The sequence below is a fragment of the Dromiciops gliroides genome, chromosome 3 (assembly GCF_019393635.1).
Source record: "Dromiciops gliroides isolate mDroGli1 chromosome 3, mDroGli1.pri, whole genome shotgun sequence".
Lineage (NCBI taxonomy): Eukaryota > Metazoa > Chordata > Mammalia > Microbiotheria > Microbiotheriidae > Dromiciops > Dromiciops gliroides.
In genome coordinates this window covers 409,737,845-409,759,265 of record NC_057863.1, presented here as the reverse complement: position 1 = coordinate 409,759,265, position 21,421 = coordinate 409,737,845, and the positions used below count along the sequence as shown (strand labels likewise).

The following is a 21,421-nucleotide window of genomic DNA, read 5'->3' as shown; positions in this document are numbered from 1 at the left end:
TCTCTTTTTCAGATAAATGCAATCCTATCATGTCTTTCCTATCTTACACATGCGAAGTCGATTATACCAAGTACAAGCTCCATATACCCCTACTGAATTTCATCTTATTAGATTCAGCCGCATGCTCTAGCTTGTCAAGATCTCTTTTGGATTCTGACTTGGTAACCCACTGTCAGTCAGTTAACAAATATTTATTAAGCACTTGCAATGTGCCTGCTAAGCACCAGGAATCCATTTTATTATATTGCCATCTAATCCATCTCTCTCCATTTTCTTCACTAGAATGGTCTGAGAGACTTTATCAAAAACTTTGCTAAAGAGTAGATATATGATGTCTATAGCACTCCATTCCTGTCAAAATAGGAAATGAAGTTAGTCTGGGCATAACCTTTTCTTAATTAAAAAAAAAATACTACAGGGGCAGCTAGGTGGCGCAGTGGATAGAGCGCTGGCCCTGGAGTCAGGAGTACCTGAGTTCAAATTCGACCTGAGACACTTAACACTTACTAGCTGTGTGACCCTGGGCAAGTCACTTAACCCCAATTGCCTCACTAAAAAAAAAAAAATACTACATCTCTGTGACCACTGCTTCCTTTTCTAAGTGTTCACCAGCCCTGTCTTTAATGATATTTTCTAGAATTTTTCTAACAATCAAAGTCAAGCTCACTGGCCTATACTTTGGACACTCTGTTCTCTTTCCCTTGTTAGAAACTTGGAATAACATTTGCCCTTCTTCAATCTTATGGCACTTCTTGCTTTCTACATCATTTAAATATCACTGACAAGGCTCTGTAGTTGTATCTGCCATTTTTTTCCAGATGTAGTTCATCTGGACCAGGTGACCTGAATTCATCAAGGGCAGCTAGGGTTCTCCTATTGTCTCCTTACTTATCTCAGATATGAACTCCCTTCAGGTCATTTATGTTTTGTCCTTCCCAGTGTAAGGGTCATTGTCCTTTGCAAAGAAAATGAAAAGAAAATAAGAGTGAAGGAGCTTTGCCTTCTTTATGCTGTCATTTGTCAGTGTCCTCTCCATCCCATGCACAGATGCTATCCCTTCTTTGACCTCTCTTTTCTCTCAACATAGCCAAACAAGCAAAAACCCCAAACAGAATCTTTTTTGCAATGCTTAGCTTACCTCCATAGCCTCAGCTCATTCTGAGCTTTAGCATCCTTGGCATTCTTTTTACAGGACCATATCACATTCTTATGTTCATTCAACTTCTGTTGCCTGGCCTTGCTTCCATTTTCTGTATATTTCTTTTTTTTTTAATCTAAGTTGTTTGGTGAATTCCCTGTATATACACATTAATGTCTTCAGATACATCCCATTTTCCCACCTCATTAGAAGTGATTCTCTTTGTCTTCAGATTTTCATTCCCTTCCCGATGGGCTGACTTCCACTCTAGCATTGCAGTCGATGTCTGCCTACCTCTCTTCCTTTGAACGCTTTAAATATGTTGTCCCAAAATTGAGAGTATCTGTCAGCTCCTAAAGTCATTTAAGCTCTCTAGGCTTTAGCACACTCAGCTTTAAAGTGGAGAAAATAATGGTTCTTAACTCACAGCACTGTTGTGAAGATCAAATGAGATAATATATGAAAAGTACTTTGTAAACCTTAAAACACGATATAAATGTTAGCTTTTCTATTATTATAAAACTATAAAAAGAATTTTAATTCATCAATTTGATAATGCATCATCAGACATAGATTTAGAGCAGGAAGGGACCCCCCCCCCTCATTTTACAAATGAGGAAACTGAGATCCAGAAGTAAAAGATTTGCCCTGGGTCACATAAGTTATGAAGTATCTGAAGAAACATTCAAACTCAGGTCTTCCCTGACTCCAATTCCACCATAAGCAATCTACTGTTACCTAGTTAATGATAATCTAAGGGGTCTTCACTTTTGTGGACATTGGATTAGATTCTGTTTAAGTCATGACTACAGAGTGCTTGTACTCTTGTACTATTAGAGTTGAAATTTGCCTACAATAGCTTAAATATTTTTTTTTACTTCATAAAAATGAGACTTACCTATCTCAGGTAAAAGCTCTACAACAAGACTGCTTAACCCTGAGAAAAAACACAGAGACCATTCAAGAACAGCTACATCAGGAACAGCAACGAACAGCACAACTGGAATCTGACTGTGCAAAGCTGAAGACTGAGCTAAGTATGAAAAGAAACTCTAGAAATCAAGCTATCTTGTTAGTTCTCCAAAGTGTCATGGCTAAAACTTGAATAACATTTTTCAAAGTAAGGTTTTTGTGTTGAACTAGTTAAGTTGCTAAGTATTTTTATGTTTATAAAGAATCCTAAATTCTTGAAGCGGTCACTAATACCTGCTTTTTCCATGGACCTGAAGTCTTTTGTCTCGTACTTCATCCTTCTTCATCCTCCATTATCAGCTACATTTTATGTTAGTCGTGCTATCAAACATGGCCAAATTCTAGAATTTATTTACATTATAAGGCACTGTTTCACCTCTGAGATTACTCTTCAGTCAACAAGTGCTTATTGATTGCCAGCTATATGCCTGGTACTGTAGTGCCTAGTGTTGTGGTTGCCTCTAGGATAAGAAATAACTTAGTTGCTAGTAGACCCAGGATATGAATCCATGGTTTTTAAATCCAGATATGATACTCTCTCTTTAAAAAGAACTGTATTTACTTCATTTGTTTCACTGATAAGTTGCATGATCTTAAAGATGTCAATCCTTCTGAGTTTCAGTTTCTTTTCTATACAATAAAAAGTTGGATCAAATGATTATTAATGTCCTTTTTCACTCTGAAATTCTATGATTCCATGTGTATGTAGCAACTACCCATTAAGCTAACAAAAGATCTAATGAGCAAATAAAAATGTTTCTAAATTATTTAAAGTAAGCAAAAACATTCCCTTTCAGTCTTTTTGTACTATTTATTTACTTAGCAATCTATTTCTTCCATATACTATAAAGGTAAACTTTGGCCCCATCCCTGTCAGAATCCTTGTATACTTCAAATTTATTTGTTAAGGATTAGGATTTAGTATTGTCGAGGATAGTAGCATTTTAAGTCTTGAACCTTACACATGTGTTAAGGAAAATCTGTTCTAGTTTTTTCAAGGTATTTACTTTAAAATGGATTTAATAATTACTGATTTTTGGAATATCATCTTATTGGAACAAAACTAAAATTATTAATGGATTTTTTCTCTCTCAAAAATAGTCACAACCTCTCAGAAAAAGATGGCATCAGAGAGAGACAGCATGATGTAATGGATAGAAAGCTAGCCTCAAGAAATGTGATATGGTTTTAAAATTGTCTTGTGTTATTTGGTACCACTAGTAGTAGTCATCAAAAATAATATAACAAGATTTTATTTCCAGAGTTCAGCCAAATTGTGTTTAAAGTGAAGAGTTTGTCTCTTGCAGAATGTTTTTTAAAATTGTATTAATGAATAGACCATTTGAGTGATAATTTTAAAATCTGGTTTGTAGAGCAAACTCCCTTCTGAATAGATTGTGTATCAATTGGCAGCTTTCTGCTTCTTTCCAACCAATAAAAATGTGACTACAAATATCTGTCAAATTCTTATTTCAAGAGAATTTTTAGAAAGGAATTTTCATAGGAATAATACTTTATGATTCAAAGATACTATTGAAAATTACATGAATTTTTTTGTTTTAGGACGCAAAGATGACATCATTTCCCAACTACTTGAAGATGGAAAGGCAAGTTGTAAATCATTAGAAAACAAAGGATATTTCTTCCCTTCACTAAGTAATTTTGATTTCCTTTTAGTCTTTGCTTTCAGTTCTACTGAATCTCCCAACTAATACTTCAGAAAATAGCTTTCTAAATGTTAGTAAGTCATCAAAGTACATTCTGGACTATGGTCAAGCTAACAACTTAGTAAATAGTTATACCAATTTCAAAAAGATAAGCATATTTCCATTGTCTACAAAATTTCACAGTATCCCATAAATCAAAGCTTCACTATGAAATACAAGTAATGCTACAATCTTTATGTCTTCTTATATAGTAAGAAATGAGAGTATTGAGGTTTACTTTTTACCTAGAATTGTTGCCTAGCCTAATTAGGTCGTATCTATCCTCTGAGAGACAGTTCTCTCCTAGGATAACAAAGAGGTAATTCTCCATCTATAAGATTTACTTATTTGTTTCTACCTTATTTTGGAGGATTTGAGAGTTTGGGGTTTTTTTCTCCAAGTGTCCCATCTTAAAAAGAACCAGGAATTTTTATCATAAGACCAGATTATTTTACCCTTCTTCATTCAGTTGTTTCTCTTAAGTGAACAGTCTGGGCTTTTCCATTCTGCATAGTATCTTAAATCCTTTATTTACTTATAAACTTTTTGGAAAGAGAGCTTCATTTCATTGGGATTTGGAATTTGTAAGGTGAGGGATTCTAAAGGTACAAAGGGGCATATGTACAAGTTACATAAAAGTATGAAACCTTATTTTTAAAGTCTGAAAATTATGGAGGATGATGAGAATTGGGTGTTCAGTTAAATGTAAAATTAAATCCATTCCAGTTGGGATTCTAAAATCTTTGCATAAATGGAGTGCACTATCTTAGTAAATAATTTAGGAATGGAGAGAGAATTGGCTTGTGGCTATCCATATTCTTCACAAAACTTTTTAAAGCAGTAACTTAAGAAATCTTCTTGTGATAGTTCTTGAGCTAGTATAGTGTAAGATCTATCTAGTTCTGAAATGGTGGTAATAGATAGACTATGTCTTATAACAATGGGAGCAAAACCTGAAATATAAGCTATGAAGATAAGCAGGTGAACTTTAACAAACTCCATGTTAAGAAAGAAATTTTATTTCCTTTTCTTTTGTAGACTTTGCACTTATCTTTTAGCCAAGAACATAAAGAGAACGAACTTTTAAAGTCTGAGATGGCATCCCTTCAGGAAACAGCAAAAAAAGTGCAGGTGATCAGAATGGCTCTTCTTAAAAACTTTTCCTATTTTTCCCTTTCACAGTATCATAGATGTAGAGTGGGAAAAGTCTCTAGCAGTCATCTAGTCTAGCCCTCTCATTTTATAGATGAAGAAGCTGAAGGCCAAAGACATTAAGTACTTCCTTAAGGTCGCACTAGTAGAAATGGCAGAGCTTTCCTTGAGTTGTTGATTAGTTTTATTAAGTTAGAGAGCCCAGGAATTAGAATCAATTTAACCCCTGGTTAGTTAAATTCCATTCATACTGATTATCTGTGTTCAGTACTGCCCCCAAATCTAGTTATATTCACATAACTCCCAGTTACTTTCTTTTTTAAATTAATTTTCTTTATTTTTGTTACCTTTTTGAGTTTCAAACTGTTTCCCTCCATCCCTTCCCACCCCACAATAGAGAAGGCCAGCATTTGATACAGATTCAGAAATATATGTCAAATCATAGTATGTATGCTTCTATTTATCAATTCTTTCTCTGGAGGTACATAGCATCTTCCTTTATAGTTGATTTGATTATTTATGGTACTCAGAATAACTTGGTTGTTCACAATTATATTTTTAAGAATATCGCTATTACTATATGCAACATTCTCTTGGTTCTGCTCACTTCACTTTTCATTATTTTATGCAACACTTTGAATGTCTTTTTCTAAAATCAACCAGCTCATCATTTCTTACAGCACAGTAGGATTCCATCATAATCACACACAACTTGTCTGGCCATTCCCCAGTTGATGGGCATCCTCTCAATTTCCACTTCTTTGCCGTCACAAAGAGAGCTTCTATAAATATTTTATAACCTATAGGTTCTTTTCCCTTTTCCCTAATCACATTGTGAAATAGACCTAATAGCTGTATTTCTGGGTCAAAGGGGTATACACAGTTTTATAACTCTTTGGGCATAATTCCAGATTGCTCTCCAAAATGATTAGATCAATTCACAGTTCCACTAACAATGTATTAATGTCCCAGTTTTCACACATCTCTTCCAACATTTGTCATTTCCCTTTTCTATCATTTTAGCCAATCTCAAAGTTGTTTTAATTTGCATTTTTCTAATCAGTAATAATTTGTAGCATCTTTTCATATGACTATGTATAGTTTTGATTTATTCTTTGATAAACTGCCTATTCATCTATTACTTTCTGCCTATTCTGAATTCCTACAGAATTTGTTTCATATGAAAGCTGTTTATTCTTGTTCTTTTGTATCCCCTACAGCAACCAGAGAAATGCAGATAAATCATGTACTTTTTCTATTTATTTGAGTAGTATATAGGCTTCCAAACAATTATTTATAAATGGAACAACCTTTAAAATAATAACTGAAAATTCATAGAAGCTTTCCATTGGTAAGATTGGATTTGATGACCACAAATTAGAAACCTTATTGTCTCAAGCTTCGAAATCCTTTTTAGTAAAGAAAATGCAAAATAGGTGCCTGATTTTAATTTCATTTTAATGTATTTTGAAATTTGTGATTATTAGAAATTAAAGCACTTAGACCCAGATTCCATGCTGGAGGTAACAATTTTGAGAGAAATTAAAAATCCATTTTCAAAGTATCTGAAGAAGGCTAAGATGCCCCAAACATGGAATAATCTCAGACCCTATTACTATTTTTTTAAGTGACCAAGGGAGCACAAATACATTCTAACATATATTCCTTTTTCCCACCTATATAATTTTTAAAGACACTTGCATATGTATTGCCAGAATCCTTGAAAAGGATACACGAAAGGAAAAGGCAGGTTTTCAGAAGCCTGCCTGATATCCTATAGAAGATAACTTATTTTCTATCACAAAGACTGAAATATGTATATAATACATCACTGTTCCACTAATATCCTTGGGATATTAGGGAAAGTTAAAGAAAACCCTTACCCCCTGAGTGAATCCCTTGTGACAAACTTATGAAAAAACAGGAAAATGAGTGACACAGGATGGGCAGGCAAGGGCAAATTGAAGTCTGTCATTAGAATATCCACACTAATGAGATCATTGATCTATTTAAATATTTGATTGAGCTAAGGTACCAATAAGCAGCTATGATACTAATATTGGTTGCTGAAGATGAAGTGGTAGAGAAATTCTACAAAGAATGCTCTGACACTTGTTGACTCCATTGCAAAGGTGGGAAAAGTGAGGAGGGGGAGAAATATATGGGAAAGTGTGGTTCAGCAAGAAAGAATGGAAGAGGATAAATACTTATAGATCATACAGACGCCACGTGCCTCTATATCAGGAATACTTTTCTTTGGAAAAAATGAATAGGTACTAGCCAAAATGATTTGACAAGAACCAAATAACACCATGAAAAATGTAATGGTTTATAATTTAATAAATAGGAAGCAATTTGTTATTGTTTTGGAAGTTATCTCTGAGTTAGCTGTATAAAGTTAGCTCATCAACTCAAATAATGAGATAAGAATTTTTGAAAGAACAAGAATAATAATTAGAAAAAAGATAAACATACAATTGAAAATGCTAATCTCTAAAAATAATTGAAAATAGGAATTTGGAAATGGACAATTAAAAATTATTTGAAACTGACTCTGATAGTGTCATCTAGCAGTTTAAACTACATATATTCAATATCATAAGATCAAAAATACCCAGAAATGACCTTAGTCATCAAGCAAGCGACTGACTTAGTTGTTGAAGAGAAGAAGATGGCTACCAAAGGCAATATGAGATTGAATACAAACACACTTCTAAAATTTACATAAAAGTGTGATGGACCATCATGAGCAATACTATTTCATGAGGAAGAGAAAGGCAGTGAAGGGTAAAATCAGTCTAAAGAAAGCTTGAAAAGATATCCAACTAGTGAAGTCATCCCAAAAGAATTCAAGGATAAAAATGAAAAAGGGGAAAAACTTGCAAAAAAACTTTAACAAACTTTTCTCTATCAAGAATAGTTGAACCACCAAATTTGCACCCTAACATGACAGTCCCAGATGTGTTTATGGAAAAGAAACAGCACTAAACAGAACAAAAAGAGTAAAAGCAGTCAGACTGAATTAAGTATATTTGTATATAAAGAAGAAATCTATGCTGGAGGTGAAACAATTCTGAGGACATTGAGAGACAATTATATAAGGTATCTGGAGGATGGGAAAGTGACAAAGGTGTGAGAGGGAAATTTCAGACTTTGTTAATACTGAAAAAGAAGACTGAGAAAAGGTTAAATACCAACCTATACTTGTATCTATACAAAATTTTTAGAAGAGGAACACTAACAAAAATTAAGGCGATCATTAACGAGACTGTTATTAGGGATAGCTACATTCAACAGTGGACCAAATGTTTACTGTCAAAATTAGTTGAAGGATGTAGAGAATATAAGATCCCATTGCCCTCATTTGATAATTATGAAAAAACTGTTTTGGCAGAACAAAGCACCACCCTACAGGTTTTTCTTTTACAACAAAGTATTTCCCATCTATACATCAAGATCATTTAGAATTTCTTGGAAGATGTACTATATAGTATAAATAGTATAATAGTATAAATAACCCTATAAATAGTATAAATATTATAAAATAAACATCAGATATAAAATAAGGAGATATATGCTTTGTGAAAAGTATTTACCACTTTTATTGACGAAAACCACAGCAGAATTGATTTTGAAGAGGGATCTCCTGTGATTTCTTATGAATACTCCTGTTTGCAGATAATATTCTGCTAATGGTATCAACCCCCAGAACACTAAAGATTGCTGGAAGTGATCTTCAGTCATCCTAAGTCAATCTATCCATACAGGAAAGACCAAATGGATGAATGTCTATCGAACCTATCTTAACATGCATTTGGAAGGACACCCTGTAAAGCTGGTCTAGCAGTATGTGTATCTGATTCAAACAGTATAGATAGACAATGAATTTAGTTCTGAATTGAAAAGGAGAGTGATTTGGATAGTTTGGGGAAAATATCAAAACTCTTTAACTGATCCCACACTTCCTTTTTTTTTCAAATTTTTTTTTTTGCAGGGCAGTTGGGGTTAAGTGACTTGCCCAAGGTCACACAGCTAGTAAGTGTCAAGTGTCTGAAGCCGGATTTGAACTCAGGTCCTCCTGAATCCAGGGCCGGTGTTTTATCCACTGTGCCACCTAGCTGCCCCGATCCCACACTTCCAATGAAAGCAAAGGACCATCTTTCTAATGCCTTAAAGCAGTGAAACCTGAAATATCACTGACTCTAAAAAACTAAAAATATGCATCACATAGATGATTAGGGAGAGGTACATGGCAGACTGCACAGGCTCTATAATATAATTTCTACCAACTCAGAAGAACAGAAGTAAAGAACATCATCAAGGAACTGTATGATAAGATGGGTTGGTCACTTGGCAAGAACTGGCAATAAGTGGACAGTAAGAGTGCTCTCCTGGTGCCCAGTTGATATCAGGAAGTGCAAAAGGCTTCCAGAGTATTATATGGATCACCTGTGTTGAACTTTGGGAAAGAAATCGACAAAAGTCACATAAAAATTGGCAAGCATGGATTGTTTTCAGTGTGTATAATTGGAGAGAACTTCTGAATCATTAAGATCAAAGTCCATTTGAGTATTCTAAGCAATTTTTTGATGATATATCTTACTTTTTTCTCTGAATTGTCTAAAATTATTTTTTTGTTAGTGTACTGGTCACCTACATATTTGCAGCTAGTCATCTATTTCCTTTAAATTTTCTAATTTTGTAGAACATGTATTGAATTCCCTAATTTATGTTTTTGTTCTTTTTTTCATTTGTGAGGTTTTTCATTTTCTCCTTTTTATTATTAAATTTGCCAATGGTTTGTCTTTATATCTATTTAATTAGTCTTAAAAACTAATGATTTTGTCAACTAAATTATACTTTCATTTTCTATTCTATTTATATCTGTACTTGCCTTTATGATCTTTTTTTCTGTTTTGTTTTTAAATTTTCCTTAGGATCATTTATTGCTTTATTCCTTTTCTAGTGCTTTTAGGTGCAAGCCTATTATTTTATTTTCTCCTTTTGTTATTAATATAAGTGCTTAGTAATATAAATTCACCCACAAGGAAAATTGTTTTTACTGTATTTCATACATTTTGATGTAATATTATTGTTATTGTCTTTTAAATAGGGAAGGACCTTCCATTTATTTGTTCAGCTCTATCTTAATATATGTATAAGTTATTATGATGTTGATTTTTGTTTAGTTCTTACTTGTCCTAATAAGTAAATGCTACTTCATTTTATTATGTTTGGCCATGTTAGATGTTGTATTTTTTCTTTCTATCAGTTTTTTTTTAATTCTTGGTATTGATATACCTAAAAGAAGGTCATTTTGTTGGTTTATCATTTGCCTGGCTACTTTGTCAAATCCAAATATTAATTTTTTGCTGAAATTCTTAGATTTTCTAAACATACAATCAATATCTACAAATAGAGCTGTATTAATTTATTTGATGCAAGTGATCCTTTATTTACTTTTCCTGACTCATTGTTATTTCTTTTTTTATTGTTATTTCTAACATTAAATATGAGTGATAAAAGTACATAGTCCCACTTTACATGTTTTCGATAGGGATGTTTGTATATTTTTTCCAATTAATGTACTAGATTGTAGTTTCAAGTAGAAATACTTTTATAATGTAGTTTTAATTGTCTTAACTAATTTTCTATTTCATTCTCCTTGTCTACAGTTTTGTTTTCACCTGTAATGTTTAGTGATAGCCATTTCAGCTGATCTTTCCAAGTTTTCTGTTCTCTATGTTGTCATCTTTTCATTATTTCCCATAAATCTTTTGTAAGCATCTTTCATTTCTGTTTTCAGTTCCATTTTCTTCTGTATTTTAAGACAACAAAGAAAAATTAGTTATTCAAAATGGATTTGTTTCATTCTTTTGCTTATTGTTACTTTACTGCCTATTTTACTCCCCTCCCCACTTTTTCTTCTGATCTGAGTTTCTTCTTTGTTAAAATCAATTTTCTAGTGATATAAATGGTTATTTTCCAAATGTTTATTAACAATAACTGCTTGGACTGTCTTGTATCAAAAGTAAATAGTTTTAGGGGCAGCTAGGTGGCACAGTGGATAGAGCACCGGCCCTGGATTCAGGAGTACCTGAGTTCAAATCTGGCCTCAGATACTTAACACTTACTAGCTGTGTGACTCTGGGCAAGTCACTTAACCCCACTTGCCTCACCAAAAAAAGAAAAGGGAAAAAAAATTGTTCTTAGAATAAAATTTAAGTGTCCAAAAATAAAGGCATAACAATCTACATGTAGACTGTTCTATATTGCTAGTGTATTTTTTCTTAAACACATTAATACTATGGAATACAATTACATTTTGCTTTTTAATGCAGTTATTAGTGGTAAAGCATGCAATAAATTCAATCCTATGACATGAATAATTATGGATACTCCTTACAAAATTTAAGAACAAATTTCAGTAAAGAGGTCCAAGGGCCTGTATTAAAATTTTCTGCAGTTATTATCAGTAAAATTTATGTATTTCATTTCAAAATATTGTTACAGAAGCCTTGCTGGTATGGACAAATGTGTAGGACAGTGAAGAATAGAATGTTAATCAATTGCTGAAAGCTTCAAGTTACTTGGTCCAGTGAATAATGGACATGGATTTTATTTAAATGCGGATCTACTCAAGGGGTTTTCAAAAAATAGTTTAACATTTTGTGAAACTTTAGAACTACCAAATAAAAAAATTAAACCCTTGAGGTATCTAAGGAGAATGAATTATTAAGTGTCAAATAGACCTATTAAATGCTAAATATATATCTATTTTTCTTAGATGTTAAATGATCAATTGAACAAACAGTGTTCAGACCTGAATAACAAGTTTCAAACTGTCACTATGGAGAATATCAGACTCATTGAAGATCATCAAGCTATTCTAAAGGTATTCAATTAACACTAAACTACTTATCTAATATAATTAGCATGAAACCATAGTAACTTGAGGGCTGGGAAATTTGAACAGGAAAAAGGTATGATAAAGCAAAGAATATAAAAATATTAAAATGAATCTCAAAATAATTAATGGTTATATCTTGTTTTCTGGACAGTGATTTCATTTTCTTTCACACCAGAAATTATACTTTTGGTGCTTTATAAAATTGTATTACCTTAGCAGAGTAACTACTCTCCTGTTACTTAAGGATTGCTCAAAAATATACCTCATGATTATATAAGTCCTTTCAATAAACTTTGTCCTTTCTCATCTCTACATTGTTCTTTATGTCATTCTCTCCACTTCAAATATCTCTTTCCATAAAATCCCATCAATTAGAATTACAATAAAATATAACAAAATTCCTTGGTAGGAAGTGGTTCCTTTTTCATTGGAGGTCTCTGAACAGAATCTGGATGACCAGTTATCAGAAAGGTTAGAGTGATGATTCCTTTCTAGGTATGAGAACAATTATTTGACCAGTGGAGCTGCTTTCAGTACTAAAAATCTCTGATTCTGTGAATATATTGTACCTCTTTTATACAGTGTAGCAATAGGTTCAATCCATTTTAAAGTTTCTAAATATCTGTGGTGGGTCATTTCTTAAATACTTTATTCATATATTCTATCATGTTCAATATTTATATGATTTACTTCAGTACTTCCATAGATCTATGATCTTATGAATGGGAAGCACTTTTTCCAATAATGCAGATCACTCCATTTCCTTCCAAGGAATTTCATTCCACTTTATTGTAGTTTCATTGTTTAGGAAATTTCTTTTGACAGTAAGCCTGCAGCTTCTAAACATTGCTCCTAGTTCTGTTGTCTGGGGTCAGATAGAATAAATCTAATCCCTTTTCTATATTACAACCCTTCAAATACTTAAAGGCAGCTGCTATTTGTCCACTGAATCTTCTTTAGGCTGAACATCATCAACTCTTTAAAATGATTCTTATATGACATAGACTCAAGGACCTTGACAATCCTTGTTACTTCGGATAGTATCAATCTCATCAATATGTTTTATAAACTGTGTCCTTTATAAACACATTGTTCTGAAGGTGATCTAACAAGGGTCAGAGTAAAGTGGGACTATCAGATCATTTTTTTTTGTTGCAGCCTAAGATCCTATTAGGTTGTTTGACTGCCACCTCATACTGATGACTTATAAGCTTGTAGTTGTCCAAACCCCTTGGATCTTTTTCAGATAAAGTGCTTTCCAACCATGTCCTCTCCCATGTTGTACTTAGGAGGGTTGATATTTTAACATATATCAAAACTTACATTTATTCCTATAGAATTTCATCTCATCAGATTCAACCCAATGCTCTAGAATCCCAAGATCTTTGGATCCTGTCTGTCCTTTTATGTGTTGTCTAATCCTTCTAGCTTAGTATCATATGAAAATTTGATAAACATGCCATCTATGCCTTTATCAAAAATTGGGGGCAGCTAGGTGGCACAGTGGATAAAGCAACGGCCTTGGATTCAGGAGGACCTGAGTTCAAATCCAGCCTCACAGTCACTAAACCCTCATTGCCCTGCCAAAAAAAAAAGTATAAATTATTGGTATACATTTTACTGGAGGCATCCTGCAAAATTGTAATTCACAGGAGTCTTTGAGTTGTCACTCAACCTGTTCTGAATTGATGTCATTGTATTATCATATAGCCCACGGCTTTTTTATCTTTTCCATAAGAATGTGGGCTCCTTCATAAGATATATAGATATAGATTTCCCCTGTTCTACCAGTTTAGGAGCTGAGCCAAAAAAAGGAAATGAGATTATTCTGGCTTGACTTGTTCATGAAGAAGCCATGCTGGCTTTTTGTAATCTACTTTTACTTTAAAAGATGTTCACCAACCATCACTTTAATGCTCCATCCTAGAATTTTCTAAGCAATACAAGTCAAGTGCATTGGCTTATAGTTTTTTAGTTTATCCGTTTCCTTGTTTTAGAAATCAGGAGATTTCTTTTGGAGAATAATATTGATTTGTTTTTAAATAAAGCAAGGAAAAAATAGGGACTGTACCTATTATTTTATTGGTATAAGAAATTCCCAAGTTAGTTAACTCCTACCAAAGCAGTTTCCATATAACTTAGAATCTTAGAGAGTTGTCTAGACCAGTGGTGTCAAACTCAAATAGAAACAGGGCCATAAAACCATACAAAAGGACCCAAAGGTCACATATTGGCTCAGAAAATAACATCATAACATTATCTCTGTTTAATTTTTATTTTGTTAAATTTTTACAAATTACATTTTATTCTGATTTGTGCAGTGGTGGAGAGTGTTATGGGCCTACTGACTGCATGTTTGATACTTTTGACCTACAACACTAAGAGCTCAAGTGACTTGTCTAGTCACCTAGCTAGTATGTGTGAGAAGCATGACTGAACACAGATCTTTCTGGTCTCAAAGCTGGTTCTCTATTTTACCATGTTGCCTCTCCATACATAAAGCAAATACTTTTGAATTTACAAATAATAACAATTTGAAGATTGGAGCTGTTTTACAAAACTCAGTTTTGAGGGAGAGGGGCCTGAGAATAAATACTACTGCCATTTTCTGTTGTAACTTATGTATGACCATCCTATGAGATGTTATTAATTGAAGTAAAATGTTTTTCAAAATGTAGTACTGGTAACGGATACAGAAATTGAGCCATGATGGCAGGCAGGCAGGAAGACATTAAGTAAAGAAGAATTCTAGCTGCACACTGGTGGGCATGTAAAACTCTGGGTATAAGTTATGGAATAAGTTATGAGCTTAAAATGGAATTCTGTAAAAGAATATTCTACCTATGTACATTTGTGTCCCAGCTTATTTCTAAAAGTTCAGGGTCTTTGAATTATTTGAATTGGCTTCCTAGCAAATAATCCTTTTTTTTCAATCTAAGTTATTGTAATATTTAACTCTTCCCAGAAAGAGCAAGAAAAAGTGACTCAAAAGCTGCAGGAACAAGATTTAATGTTGGATGCTACCAGGTCCAGTATTGCAAAAGAACTACAAAATGTTCAGAATGAAAGAACCCAACTTCAAAAACACCTGTGAGTTAATTTCAACCATTTTTTGCTTTCTTTTGTTCTTGAAGAACACTGTTCTGTTCAGCCATACTTCTTTCTAACAAACAACAAGAAAAAGATGATACCAAGTAACATCATTGTAATATTTTCATTACTGTCCTCAGGGAATGAACATGTTCTAAAATATCTTGTATTTAATATTTCTATGAAGGCAGAAATTGGGGCAGCTAGGTGGTGGGGGCAGCGGATAAAGCACCAGCCCTGGATTCAGGAGGACCTGAGTTAAAATTTGGTCTCAGACACCTGACACTTACAAGCTGTGTGACCCTGGGCAAGTCACTCAACCCTTATTGCCCCACAAAAAAAAAAAAAAGAAAAGAAAAGAAAAGAAAACAGATATCTTACCAGCTTGTTCCATGTCAACTTGTTATACTCCCTGTAGTGATGCCTTACACCTTGAACACAGCAAATGTAAACAAAAAGCAAAGGAAGTAGAAGAGAGAACAGCAACGCAAAAAGAGCTGCAAGAGTGTACTATTGTTAGATTGCGGGGCGAACTGGAAGTAGTACTAAAAGAAAGAAGATCTCTATTGAAAGGAAGAGAGAATCTACACAAGGAGGTAGAAGCAGACTTATGCCTTCTAGTGGTTATATTTTTATTTTAAAATTACATTAAATGAGCAAAAGCTACTAAATATAGTTTGGTTCATCATGCTAATTGTAGTTTTTAGTAAAATAAATTTGAAGAAATTTGGATTTGAGAAATATTTGCTGATATCCATATATGTTTTTATTTATTGTATTTGTATCTCCAGCACCTAGAAAACACCTAGGTATATAAATGTTGATTGAATTTACTGATCCATATGCAAAAATAATCAATGTTAACAATGGCTGATGCATCCTATACTGTGTTAGTTAAAACAACTGATTTAAAAAATCAATGACCCCTAAAGTGGGTTAGGCAGAGAGGATTAAGGGAGAACTGCCATATCTTCCAAGTTATTCAAGTCAATAGTAAATAAGCATTTATTAATCACCTACTATGTGCCAAGCACTATGCAGAGTGCTGGGTGTACAAATGAAAAGAAGAATGATGGACACTGCCCTTAAGGAATTTACAATCTAATGGGGGAGGACAACAAAAAAAAAGACTGAAAAGCTGGGAGGAGTGAAATAGAAAAGGAAGGTAGCCAGTGGAGGGGCAAGGTGAAGTCCCAGAGTAGTGTAGCCAGTTGAGAAATGAGATGTCTGAGCTGAGCTTCCTCCATAAAGGGTGGTTTTTGAGCTCACTGTTCTGCCCTCCAATCAGAGCAATAAAGGGTTGGGATAAGCTGGTATACCAGAGCTAATGAGATCTTGCAAGATGAGGAGGCTTTCCCAATAATGAGCTTCCTGAGGCATGGTGGGAAAGTCAGAGAAGTTAGGAAGAAACCCATGCATCTGATATATGGATATGTGCTTCTAGTGCTCTGCCTCAGAAACTCTCTTCTTGGCCTCTTTCTGAGAGGAAGTGGTATTTCTGCAGTGTAGGAATAATTTGATGTGTAAGGTTGTTTCTAGTAGCTTGTCAGTAGCTTTAAAAATGATCTATTTCTTTTATTTTTCTTGGACAGTTAAAGAAAACAGAGAGTGACATAACACAAGAGAAAAACAAACTTGAAATGGAATTAAAGAAAAATAAGGTATTATTGACCCTAATGGTCCATCAATGATTGTTCATCATTTTCCTTAGATGCTGGTGTTCCCTGAATGCCCTTATCTTTGAAGAGATAGGATCACAAGATTATAGATTTAGATCTGGAGAAGACCATATGGGATCATAGATATAGAGCATGAAAGAACCTCAAAAGCCAAATATTCCAACACCCTCATTTTACAGATGGGGAAACTGAGGTTCAGAGAGGTGAATTTATTTGACCAAAGTCGTGGAGATTGGCTAAACTACAGACACTAAAGGTGTATATATATTATTAAAATGCATGGTCACATCATTGCTTCTGAACCAGGAATGGAGAATTCACCAAAAATTCTCTCTCCACTACCAGAATGGCCTTTCAAGGGCCTGTAAAATCCAGAAACAACAGCACCCAACTCTTTTTTTTGGCGGGGAACAGTATTAGTTTTCTGTCTATACATTTGTACCTGTCATTTACCCATGAATATACCTTTTTCTGAGTCTTATAGTGGGCAACTTGGGCAAATCTCTGATTAGAAACACATACACACACACACACACACACACACACACACACACACACACATATATATACACACACACTTAAAATGTAACTAGCCTCCACATTTATGAATAGAGATAAGGTCATATATTTCCACTTTCCTCTCTGGCTTCTATCATAGGACTGTCAACCTATATGACCTGAAAGGTGAAGGTACCCCCAATAGGAATCAACTATAGATCCTGCCTTGTAGCTATGGTCTGGCTTCTAATAAAATAGCTACATCAAATCCTTATAACTACAGCTCAACTTCTGTTGTAAGGGCAGGGATTAGGCTTCAGGTTGCCTGAGTCAGGATCCAAAAAAATCTGACCCAGAAAAAACATTGGGCTGAATCTAACCAGATGAAATTTAAGAGGAATAAATTAAAACCTGATACACAAAAATTCAAGCTCACAAGTCAAGATGTGGAAAGGTATGATTAAACAGTGTTTTGTCTAAAGAACACCTGGGGAGTTTTAGAATTCTGCAGCCCAATAGAAGTCAGCAATGTGCAGTAGCAGTTAAAAACGCTTATGATTCATGAACCAGGGTGGAATCCAGTTACCACTGGACTTGGAATTTTTCTTCTGTATGACTTAAAAATATATATAATTATCCACTTAACTTTAAGCAACTACAAAACCAATTAAGTGTACATTTACACCAACTTGCACTTAAAAATGAATGCTATAGGCAGTATATCCATAACAAGTTATTAATTATTCCCTCTGCAGACTCTCCCATTTTCTGTTAATTTCTATATATCTATACATTTTTATTTTTTGTTTATAATTTGTATATGTATTACAGTTCTGCTGCCTTTTAATTCAATTACTACATAAAAGTTCTTCTAAATATTTTTGTCGTGCTTCTTTTTTTTTAACTTTTATTTTTTTATTTTTTAGAATAGAATTTTATTTTCCAAAATATATGTAAAAACAAATTTTAACATCAGTTTTTTAAAAAAATTGTTCTAACTTCTCTTTCTCCTCTATTCCCACCCCCACCCACTAGAACTCAAGCATTTCAAAATAAATTATACATGAGTAGTCATGGAAAACATTCCCACATTAGCTAGGTTGTGAGGAAAACACAGTCAAAAAACTCCCAAAACTTCAGACTGAGGAATTGTCAAAGAGAAAAAACATTTTTTTAAAAAATGTGTTTCCAGGGGCAGCTAGGTGGTGCAGCGGACAGAGCACCGGCCCTGGAATCAGGAGCACCCGAGCCCAAATCCAGCCCCACACACCCAACACCCACCAGCCACATGACCCCGGGCGAGCCACCCAACCCCAATTGCCTCACCCAAAAAGAAAAAAAAAAGAGAAAAGAAAAAAAAATGATATTATAGAATTCTATTAAATTGGTATCCAAAAGCTATTTTCAAACATTCACCACCTGTTGGTTAGTCGGATTGCTTCCAGTTCTTTGCAATTATAAATATTGCTTCCATATACATTTTAGCAAATAATCTTTTCCACTGATATCACTTTAAGAATAGGTTCCTAAAATATGATTATTATGTCAAAAAGTATTTTTGTCTTTTCTTGTCTCCTTTTAGATCGTCTTTTACAAAGAATCTACCATTTTATCCATTAGGAGTAAAATAGTGGGTCCATTTGTTCACAATCCTGACTGCTGGATTTTTTCACTTTTAATTTTTTTTTATTTGTGTGAATATGAAATGGTACCTCAGAGTTCATTAAATTTAGATGAGGAAAAAAAATTTTAGATGAGCATAGTTCACCTCTCCCTGGCATGGTTGTCTCACTTTCAAATATCTAGTTCCAGAAAAGAGAAGCCCTTGACTCTGAAGCTTGTGACAAAATTTTGCCCATCTCTATACGTTCCCAATTAAGCTATCAAAATTTAAGGTGGTGACTATTATTAGCTCTGAACTTTTTTTCTAAAAATTGTCAATTCCTTTTTGATACTAGAACACAGAATACTAAATGGTAGATATAGTAGTGTCAGAGACTGTCTCTGTGAATACACTCAAAGTATCAGCATAGAATTGTAATTGTGCCTAGGGATTACTAAATTTCAGTTAGCTAAAAATGTTAGTTTGGTTTTAACAACATAGCACATTTTCAAAGAACTTTACCTTGACCAATATCCATTCATTCAAAATCACCTGCTTGATGCACAAGACATTCTATCTTGAAAACTGAATAGTCAGAGGAGACTATGGCTCTACTCTCCTAGGCCTTTCTTCGATCACATGACTCTAGTATGCTTAAGGTTTAAACTACCTGAAGTTCTAGTTATAAACTGACTGCTGAAACTCTCTGACAAGCTTACTGATGCAGAATAGTTATAGCTGCACCTTTTTTAACCTGAGTAGGCTTTCCAGGTTAATTTTTACAAATTAGCTTTTAAAAACAAAAACAAAAACTTTTTTGCTATGGGGTCCATGTTCTCTGACCCTATTACCTCATCTGCCACTTGACTACAGCAGACACTTTATCCGAAAACCCTATGTAAACCTGGGCCTATGTCTCTCTGCCTTTAGCTAAAGAGCATATCCTACTGATTCTCCCAGCTACCACCTGGGATGCTGCCCTGTGAGACAGTGGACCAAAGAAGGCCACAACCAACTTCCTCTTCATTCATTCATAGTTTACTGTGTTTGTCCACGAGTATCAATAAACCATATTCTAACCCAGAGCCATAATTCTTTGCGTCATTCATGGAGTGCTGGCCTTAATTTACATTACAAAACAATCCAAGATAAAAGAATTCTGACAAGTTATGCTCCAGCTATAATTTCTATAATGTCTGCAATTAAATTTAATTTGAGCAAATATTTGTTAAGCACTTAATATTTGTAATACATTTTGCTATGTCTCCCCAGATTGGCTATTCAGACCTTCAATATTAGGGATAAAGTGATCAAGTACATTAAATGACTTCCATTTTCACTGAGACTGAAAATTAGAAATAGCAAATAGTGTTCTTAGCTCTGGAATGACTACTTTGTTTCCCTTTTGTTTTTAAAGCAGGAAATGAGTACCTTAACTAGTACTCTACAGACCCTAGAGAAGGAGAATAGGCATTTGATGGATCAGATAACAACAATGAAACACCAAAAAGTAATTTCTGAAAACCATGAGGTAAATATTAAAAGGCTAGTCTAATCTAGTAATTACTAGGCATGCTTTAAGAAGTGGATTTTGGGGGCAGTTTGGTGGCACAGTGGATAAAACACTGGCCCTGGATTCAGGAGGACCTGAGTTCATATCTGGCCTCAGACACTTGACACTTACTAGCTGTGTGAACCTGGGCAAGTCACTTAACCCCAATTGCCTCACCAAAAAAAAAAAAAAAGTAGATGTTTTTCTGCTTTTACTGATAGCAAGAAAACTAAATACAACAGAGGTCCTTCACAATATAAAAATAATTGCAACATAGAAAGAAATTAAGATTTAGGTTAGCTCTATAGCCTACTATCAATTATCTGAATGAATGGAAGAAAGTAATGATAATAGATAATCCACAATCTGGAAAAACCCCAAAATTATTTCTCTTGCATTTACTTGGGTATTTCTTCCCTCTCTGTCCCCACTTTCCACAGTTCTGAGTGCTATTATTCTTTCATTATATAATTTTCCCCCATCTAAATGTCAGAAGCAGAAGTATTAAATCTACAAAGGTTTAATAAGAAGTTAAACTTTATTAGCTGGCCCCAAAGGAGAGATATAAGAAGACAATCCTACCCTACTCTTTTGCAAAAGTAAGAGGTGCACATTCAATATGTTTTCAGATTTCTCTATTTGTTGATCTTTTGATGATTTTCCCTCTTTTGGGCATTAAAATATTATTCGTGATATAAGTTAGACCTCTGAGAAGAAGTAGAGGGTGGGATATTGGTAGAAGTTGTGGTTGTGAAAAAACAAGGATGTCAATAAAAATATATAAAATGCCTTTTAACATACACTAAATTGTAAAGTGAATCTCCTCCACCTAAAGTCATTGGTGACATATGCTCAAGTTTTGTCAAATACTATATTACCACTTCCAACACTAATAAAACCAATGCATGAACCTCTGAGTTTGGTTTGATGTCTACCATGAAGATAAAATTGATATGTCCAGAGAACAGCACATTTATAACTCACAGGACTACCTCCTCTAGTAGCCTTTTTAGAAGCACAGTGTACTGCCTTTGGACAGTGGTTTAGGGGAAACTAAGAGGTAGAAGTAAAAAAATTAGCCAGCTCTTGGTTTTCTCACTACTGGGATGATAAGATATTTC

General features: G+C 34.0%; 1 protein-coding gene across 1 annotated transcript in view; it reads left to right on the top strand.

The window, feature by feature from the left end:
• The window catches only part of CCDC150 (coiled-coil domain containing 150), a 98,083-nt gene that overhangs the window by 19,553 nt on the left and 57,109 nt on the right, over positions 1–21,421 (top strand). Inside the window, exons 6-13 of the mRNA XM_043995812.1 lie at positions 2,046–2,175; positions 3,674–3,717; positions 4,855–4,947; positions 11,756–11,863; positions 14,844–14,968; positions 15,387–15,564; positions 16,561–16,629; positions 20,166–20,279. Of these exons, the coding sequence (XP_043851747.1) occupies positions 2,046–2,175; positions 3,674–3,717; positions 4,855–4,947; positions 11,756–11,863; positions 14,844–14,968; positions 15,387–15,564; positions 16,561–16,629; positions 20,166–20,279 (861 nt within the window). The remainder of the gene's footprint in view (positions 1–2,045; positions 2,176–3,673; positions 3,718–4,854; positions 4,948–11,755; positions 11,864–14,843; positions 14,969–15,386; positions 15,565–16,560; positions 16,630–20,165; positions 20,280–21,421) is intronic.